Source organism: Agelaius tricolor, unplaced genomic scaffold, assembly GCF_023055355.1.
Source record: "Agelaius tricolor isolate 1412-34295 unplaced genomic scaffold, bAgeTri1.0.p SCAF_2, whole genome shotgun sequence".
NCBI lineage: Eukaryota > Metazoa > Chordata > Aves > Passeriformes > Icteridae > Agelaius > Agelaius tricolor.
This window is the reverse complement of record NW_027269262.1, coordinates 51,974,507-51,983,590: the sequence shown is the minus strand read 5'-3', so window position 1 is coordinate 51,983,590 and position 9,084 is coordinate 51,974,507. Positions and strand designations below refer to the sequence as shown.

Here is a 9,084-nt window from a genome sequence, read left to right as displayed (position 1 = left end):
AACCCTATGAATTTCCTGTTTTGAGCCAATGTATTTGGTGAGACTTCTTTAAGCCAGTGGAGGAAGATAACAAAACTAAATCAAGTGTCATCCCATGTGTGTTTTTCTGATGTCCTTTGCACTTTAATGCAAATTATAATACTTTAGAAAACAATAAAATTCCACTAATCGAGTCAAAATTGTTTTAAAGAAGTAATATTTTATTGACTTGTCTGAGGTTTGCCAGGTCACAAAATGAAAATAAAACAACTAATGTAGCAAAAAGTTATGCATTAGCAATAGGAAAAGCCTTCCTCCTAAAAGCCTATGATAGTTCTAGTGGAGGAAAGCGTGAAGAGACAGTACATGTTTATTCCTCGGGGGCAGTGACAACAGCAGTGGTTGAGTAGGAGAAAGGGCTGAGGAGAGCGGCGATGGTGTAGTGGCGGTGACCGGAGTCGTTAGCAGTGAACACCACCTGGAAAAGGGAAAACTCGTGGTCATGATGAGCAACAAAATACAGCCAAAGCAGCTTATTAACTGCTGATTTATTAACTGCAAATTAACTGATTTATTAACAGCTTATTAACTGCAGCTTATTAAGCAGCACACCCCACTGCATCTGCAGAGCACTTTGCTGGTTCTGTTCAATGCTTTTACCCTTCTGAAGGGTAATGCTTCCTGTTACTTTGTGATTGCCAAGGACTGAGATATTTGTGGGGTTTGGGCTGAGGTCCACAGAGCGCCTCAGCTGCAGTGAGGCTGAATGGAAATACCCACACCTGAGCCAGGCAAACTACTTTGTGATGTGGAATAGGAGGGTAAGGGGGAGGTATCTCAAATGACCAGTAAGAAAGACAGGGGTGAAATTCCACCCAGGGAATTTAAATACAATCCCTGTGTGACATGGCCAAACAAGGCAGGCAGCTGGAGCCCAAAGCCATTTTCTGTACTTCAGTGCCCCCTCCTGTTTTTAAGACCATTGGTGATGGGTCAGTTTTTGCATTAAGAACTGAATGGCTAGACTTACCAGAACAAGGAGAAACCCTTGCCCTAAGACAATTCAAATCTACTGCTCTTCAAATTAGTCCAATGGGACTTGGGACACACAATTCCCAGGAGAGTATTGTCACCTGGGTTAAATTCCAGCTTTCTTTAGCCTACTATTTGATCTATTTTCTAAATCATGAAGGACTTTCTATAAGTGGACTATTGAGTTCTTTCCTATGACCAAAGTCTAAGCTGCTGGGACATGAGGACTGTAGGCTTCAGCTATCCTGTACACTGTCAGTCCCTGAACTCTTCCCACTTCCCAGGCTAGCTTGCTGGCCTGTAGGCTATTATGTCAGGGAAAAGCCTTCTCAGCCTAGCTGGAACATTCTCAGTCAGGTACTTTTAAGCACCTTCTGAGGTGTACCCCTTACAACTTTCAGACATCCAAATGGTTAGGGAATACTTTTGAGGTTTCTTTTTTGATCTAAATCACCCAAACAGCACCTCAGACTTTAAGGATCTGGGACACAGTAATTTGTTTTAGTCTTCCACTAGAGCTCCATGAACTTGTGGTTTGAAAAGTTCTACAACACCACCAGTAGCTGTTCCAGACTACTTAAATTGGGGAAACTTAAATTTAATGACAGATTAAGCCTAAAGAATTTAAACAGATTTTGGATATGCTAAGTAAATGTAGTAGAATATTTACACAATAGTAGTAGAAGTAGAATATTTATACAATAAATCAGTGTAGGACTGAAAGCAAGGAGAGAGACATGACATGATCACATTTCTGGGCTGCTTGTAAAATTTGAGTATCAACAAAATAGTCAACATTTCCTTTCCCACCATGGTTTCGTCTTTACTTTTTTATACCTTCTTTTTTTTGTTTGTTTTTTTTTTTAGTTGTATAGTTTGGTACTGAACATCATTTTAAAAAAAGGCACACCAGAAAGAATTGTTTTTTTCTTGTAATTATATGTCATGTTAGAATTCAGGGATTTTCATGTGACTGATATGGGGTAAATACCTCTGATTTAAGCATAACTTATTTCCTATAAAATTAGGGTTTCCAAATCCAAATCTCTCCATTACTTCATCATCAATAAAAGCAGTTTCTTTTTTTTTTTGGTGTTGTTGTTTTTTTATTATTTTTTAAATTTTTGTTTTTTTCTTGTTTGTTTTTTTAAAAACTGTCTACTATTGAATAATGTAGCTCTTTTCAAGCAAGATTCCCCGCTGGTATGAGTAGGTGAATGGGAACAGCTACACTTTGGAAGAGCTGTGTCAGCATTTGCAGGGAAGTTGGCTCCTTCCTGTGGCTTAGCTGGGTATTTACTGCCTCTATTTGCCCAGTGCTGTGTGGCAGTGAACCACTTCACTGAGTGTTGCTGCTCCTTCAGTATTAAAGGGCTGTGTTTGCTCTTTCCAGCTGATGCCACTACACAGGCAGTGTGTTCTGGTTATCAGTGTGCACTGGTTATCAGTGTGCACTGGTTATCAAGGATATTTGCCACTACTCACATCAGCATATTCGTGGAATGCAGAAAGCCCGAGCGCCTTCCAGTAGGAGCTGGTATCAAACTTCACCATGTACTTTCCCTCTACAAACTGTTCTTCTGACGTGAGATCATGAATCTCCCCATACTCTGTGGTTTTCCTGTAATGATTAAATATCAATATAAATATTTTATACTATCATTTAGATGCTAAACAGAAACAGTCAGTGTGGAATATTAAATAGCAGAGGTGCCAAATTCTACATTGAGCAGCCTAATCCTCTGAAATAATTCCTTCCCTTTATGTAGTGGATGTTTCCACACATTGCAGAATCTGTCCTTGCTACCAACTCACCCATACACATCACAAATAAAAGCTGGCTGGTCCCTCTTTTAGTATCATGTCTAACTTGTACCCAATGTCCTCTGGAACCAAAGGTTACTGTCTTAGGAGAAGGAATGTCATGATGAGAGGCAAAATGCCAAATCTCAAAATGAAACTAAGCAGAGAAGAGAAATTTTATTGGAAAATTATTTTGTTCTCCAGTTATTAGCACTGAGGCTCTGGAGTTTATTCCTATACAATGATGTTATTTTATGTGACCCTTAGTGATAATGTCTTGAAAAAGCAATTTAGCATCATAAGATTTTAATAATTTGAATTACCTTGGTCAAGGAGCAGGGCCCTCTTGCTCTGAGTACCATATAAATGAGCAATAGGAATTCCCAGCTCAGAGCTTATGTGCTCAGCTCAGAACAAAAAACTGTGGATGGAGAAATTCCAGTAGCAAGAAGGAAGTATAGCTGGCACTGCACTCTATTTGTTTGAAAAGGAGGCTTTTCAAGCTTTGTATGACAGCTGTTTAAATATTTACATACTTAGCTTCTAAACGCCATTTATCTCTTTTCCCTCCTTTTACTTAGTTTCTGATTTTGTAACATTTTGTGTTTGTTTGTTTTTGTTTGGGTCTTTTTCTGCAGAAAATATTTATTTGATGTTTGTAGCACTTCATAACCACATGATTTAGTTGAAGGAAAAATGAAGAAAGCCTTAACTGGGAGAACTAGTGGAACTTTCCTGTCTTATGGCAAGGAGTAACTGTCTAGGCAGAAAACAAACTTGAGGAGGATGAGTGGAAGTGGAGGAAGATAAGCAGTGACATGCTGCTTATCTGAGACAGGATCAGTTGTGTTACTGGGCTCTTCTTTCCCAGTCCCTTTCTCCTCCTTCACCTTATTTGTAATGGTGGTAAATAAAAAAAGACTGAATTACAGAGCTTTTGCTTAAATTAAGAGGTAGCAGGATGGAAAATCCCATACTAATTTTAATTTTTTTTATTTGTCAAGACTGACAAAATCTCACTGGTCCAATGCAAGTGTAATCAAGTGTATCCAGAGCAGACCAAACCTGCAGAGAACCAAAGTCCTATTTGAAACAAGTATCACAGTCAGTTTGTAAAGTGTATGCATCTGTTTTCTTTTAGTTTAATTAGTAATTCCTGGTTTGATCTATATTGCTTTAATAAAAGAAGAAAGAATTCATTTGTGAGTGTTCTTGAAGCTGTGAAAGAGAACTACTGCGATCCTGCAGAAGTTAGTGAATCATGTACTTCTGCCTATAATCTTGATAGTCTAGATGAGCAATTAAAAGGAAAAATAGTGTCTGCCTCAAAATCTTTGTTCAGGAAAACAAATTAGTTTTAGTTTGAGAAAAGTGTGGATGGAGCTGGAATGGTGCTTTCCCTAAGGGGTAATGCTCCAGAGTATCAGATGTTAACCATCCAGAACAGCTGGGAAACTGGAAACAAGAGCTCACTTGAAAATGTATGCCTGCTACCAGAAGTTAATGGCACTTTCTTTATTTTAATTATTAAGTGGTAGCCATTCAATGCAACTGGTCACACAAGGAAACCCTTCAGCATTACTGCTGCACAGACAGCCTACAGGACAGTGTGTGATTCAGAGCCTGGAGGGGATGAGCACAAGGCAGGGATGCTCAGCATTCAGCACTGGTAGCAAAATGCTCTGATTGCTTCTGAACAGCACTTGTATTTCTGTCTGAGTGGGGGACTAAATATAATATGGTTCCTTATTCTTAACAGGATGTGGACTGCCAGCATCTGCTGTAAGACGAACAGCTAAATTAAAAAGCTGTGCTTTTCCAGTAAAGTTACTACAGTGCCAGCCCATACTGCAGTCCTGATCCTCTTTTTGACTGTCTGGACCTTAGTTGTATATTGTAGCCAGTTAAATCTACACTGCCTGTACAATGATGTTTATGGACTCTTAGGACATACTGCACTGAGATAAACTGCTCTCAGATGCAGACTGATGAGGAAATATCTCAGGAACACTAGCTCTTCTTTTGGAGTTAAAAAAAAAAAAGGAGGTTGGGGAATCACTTCAAAATACACAGAAGTCTTTTCTTTCATGACTTGTAACCCAGGTTACATGAAAACTGTGTTCGCTGACTGCAACTCTTGAACCACATGATAAGACCTAGATTTCAAAAAACTTGTGAGGAGTGAGAAGATCAAAGCTAGTCATGGGAGGATCTCATATAGAATCTAAATGACATTTTCTGCACCCTAAACCCTTCCCCAGTATGTCTTAGCTCAAGTTATCTTTTCTTGCATATTTTTAGCTAGAGTAATTTTCAAATAAGCCTCTTAATAAAGTCAGCTCCTACTATTCTAACTTCCCCACTGCCCCTTAAACACCATTACTCAAATTCAACAGTTGCTGAGTACATTTGCTTAATTCCATGAAGTGTGCTTGCAAAGTAAACATAAGAAAACAAAATGGTAAAAACATAACTACAACAGATATTTGTACAAAATGTAACTTTCCCATATGTATCTGCTATGTACTGTAACTTCAAAATGTTATTCACCTTATGGGAGTATTTACAGATTGTGTTCCGGGATTCATTCACATTTTCAGCTGTTTTAACACAAGGATATTCTGGCTTCTCCAAAAGAATAAAATTGTAATTGCATATGAAAACTTTGTTCAAACAACTGTTTGAAAACTTTGTTCAAATCACCTAAAGTCAATGGTATTACTGAAAGCAGCCTTGGTTGTAATGCAAGTCAGGAAAAATGTCAAAATCTTTACCTGCAATAAAAGTTATGATTTAATGTTCCTTCATCACCATCCCCCAGCAAAATGGTTCTCACTTGCCTAGGCTTAATCTTCCCAATTTATGGTTAAGAAGATGTGATTAGATTTTCTTGAGTGCACTAACCTAAAGTGTCAGCAGAAGTTGCCTAAGAACTACAGGATTTGTCTCTATGGGCTTGTTGAGAGCAGGGCTGCAAAATGAACAGAAAACCCACTTTTTTTCTTGCACCAGAAGTGAGGGCATTTAATAATGTAATTTCTCTTATTCATCTGTAAATTGTATTTTGTATTAGCTGTTAAACAGTACTTGATGAAACATTTTAAATAATTTGGTTTTCTAATAATGAAAGGAATGCTCACTAGGGATAAGATGTTATCCTTGTCTCTGCTTTCCTTGAAAAAAATGTGTCACTTTTCATGGAGTTTCTCTGTTCATTAAAGTATATAAATCCATTTTAGGAGTCATTTATTCCTAGGTTAAGATTCAGCATGGGAGTGGAGTTTGTTTTTTCAGTCTTGTAAACTTTCTTTCTACTTTTCAATGGGGAAAAGCATTTTTGGTTTTCATTATATAAAAAGAAACCATTCAGATGGAGAAAAAGTTATTTCTCCTTATAGTCTTCTTCTCTGGGGTTTTCTTTCTTTTTTTTTTCCCCTGCTGCTTATGTGTAAATCATGCTATAAAAACTCCTAATAAAAAACAGTTCGATATACAGTTGACTCCTGTCCATTCTTGTGTTTATCATTCTGTGCTTGAATATTCTGCTGCTACTGGAGACTTCTCTTGAGTTATTTAAAAATCTGATTCAACAAACTTTTGCAATGAAAGTTAAATGTCTAAATACCTCAGCTACTTGAATTTTAGTAAACTGTGTTCTTCTGTTACTCATACACCTGTCACAGACTGAAGGTATTATTGTCTGACCCTCTAAGGTATTTGTAAGGATGCTAGGTATCTATTGGTATTGGTCTGTAATTCTAGAAAAACACATTCAGAGCTAGAGAAAAGGCCTCAAACTGCTGAGATTTTGCTTCAGTGTTATGTTACAATAGTATTCTTAAAAACTATCTGGTCAAGGAGTTTCTTCCAACCAGCACATTTGATACACAGCAGAAGATGAATAATGCAATTATTATTTACATGTGTGCAGACAAAGCCTACAGAGAGGATTTTGTATGTGACTGCTGCAAATTAAGCTCTATATCCATTGCACATGAAGATAGGTTAGTCTGGATTACCTATAAAACGCTGGTAAATAGGCTTTTTTTCTTTTTCTTTCTATAGAAAGGAAAGATAATACTGAAGCTAGGAGAAAAAATAAGTATCAAAACTAGTCCCTTTCAAAGATAAGATGAGCATCCGAACATATTTTTGCAATTAACATTTCGGTCACTGAAAAGTTCCACTTAAACCTAACAGATTTGGAATCAGAATTCATGTGCTATGAACACGGATAGTGTGGCACGTGTCAGAAAACACATTTCTCTTTTGATCAGAGCTCCATTCCTTTAACTCCTCAATTGCTTGCCCAAGGCACCCCGAAAACAGCTCCAGAAGACCACACAACTTACCCAACAGCAAAGTCCTGCCAGCTTCCATCTTCAGCCTGTTTAAAAACTTTAACATTTACATCAGATGCAGGGCTTCCTCTGACTGCATCCAGCACTTTCACCATAAGAGGGCATTTGGAATCAACAGAGCCATGGGAGACCTTGGGGAAAGGAGGAGAAGTTGCATAGGAACTGTTCACCAAGTCTGCAAAAACCTTCTCCCAAAGAAAAGATAGATTCTAATTGCAGAATTACCATTCACTTAAAAGCAAGTTCTCTGCCAATGCTATTCAAAGCTAATTTCCAAACATCTATTTCTTAAGCAGAATATCTTAGAGCTTTATACTGATGCTTTATTACACACACACAGATTGCTTGGTCAATATTAGAGTTGCTCTAAATGGCTCTATGAAAATGATACAATGTTATACCTTCATAATATCACAAATATGAAAATAGCAAATTCTTTTAAGTGCAAAGTATGTTATCTAGGGAAACCAACAAAGAAATAGATATGACATCCTAAGGCAGAAAGAATATCCCTCTCTTAGACTTCATTACATTATAAGGAATCCTTAGTCATACCTCAAAAATAGTTTTTATTTGCTTTAGAGAAGCCCTTGTTTGGTGAAACTACCTCTTTATTGAGGATATGGAATGTGAGTCATGAACAGATAGAAACAAAGCAAAATAAAAGGTCACACCACCTAGATCCTTGACCCTTCCATAATACCTTAAAATAGGTGGGTAAATTACAAGAAAAGAAAAAAGTTTTGAGAATTCTGAAGAATACTATAAAAAAACCCCCAGAAATTGCATTCTGACAAAGCCCAATGGTTGCAGAATTTCATGGATGAGGAGGATGCTAGTCATCTAGAAAATCTAGATTATCATTCTTGTAATGATTGAGCTTGAAAACAAAGAAACTCACCAGTGGTGCAGCTTCAGAGAAAAATACCAGTCCAGCTAAGAAAACAAAGAGTGCAGACTGAAAGGCCATTCTGCTTGCTGTTAGTGAGCCTTGGTGCCAGCAGCCAGGAGCTGAGGGGATTTGAGATTTTATAGCCAATCCAACAACAAAACAGGCTGCTTATTGGGTGCCCATATGACTCCAAAACTGCTGATTCTGATTATTTGCTTAGTAAATAGCCCAATCCTAGAGTCAGTCCATTGCTTCATGGCACTGCCATTGAAGTCAATGGAAGGACTGCAGGATCACTAGAGAAAAGAAAATAAGTAACGGACACAAACATGACCCTTGCCTGGGGAGATTACACTCATAGAAAGCCCTCCACAAAATAACACAAATGACCTTTTTTGCCCAGAAATTCAACTAGTTCTAGGAGAATTTCTTTATCTTGCCCTTAGGTTGGGCATGAAAATGCCCCAATGCTTTCTCCGCAGCCACCCCATGTTTCTTCTCAGTATATTCACTTCTTTCTGAGGATCAGATCCACATATGGATGCAGACTCAGTATATGGGAGATGGAGTTTGTTCATAGTCTGGCTCAAGCAGTGCTGGATTCCCAATCAGTCTCCCTGCTTGCTGGAAAGGAGCAATGTCTCTGTTTTGAGACACAACTTAGATGGGTTCTGACACAATCTGTCACCACCACAAGCTTCTAATTATTCATCTTGACCAACTTTCAGGTAGACACCGAGGTCTCTTAGTCACTGGGAAAAGACTTGTAGAGAGCTGTCCCCCTGGGAAGGTAAAGAACTCAGAAAAATGAAATGAGTCCTCTCTTGCACCATGTACCCCAAAAGGAGCCAAGGCAGCCAGCAAAGACTGGTAGCTTTTGCTAACATCTGGCTAAGGTTCCAGTTGCCAAACCTTTATTATGCTGGGAATGTTATTGTTACATGTATGTTTGTACATTTCTACATTTGTAAGTGTACAAATATACATTTCAGAGGTTTTTCAGGGGTGGACTCAGCC

General features: G+C 38.1%; 1 protein-coding gene across 1 annotated transcript; it reads right to left on the bottom strand.

Annotated features, from left to right (window-relative positions):
- Window positions 1-179: 179 nt before the first annotated feature.
- On the bottom strand, window positions 180-8,232 carry LOC139585790 (transthyretin). The gene is made up of 4 exons (XM_071418743.1): window positions 8,077-8,232; window positions 7,167-7,306; window positions 2,497-2,632; window positions 180-457 (listed from the first exon to the last, which is right to left on the bottom strand). Exons 1-4 carry the CDS (start codon window positions 8,143-8,145, stop codon window positions 350-352), a joined length of 453 nt encoding a protein of 150 aa, XP_071274844.1. The 5' UTR covers window positions 8,146-8,232; the 3' UTR covers window positions 180-349.
- Between the last annotated feature and the right edge of the window lie 852 nt (window positions 8,233-9,084).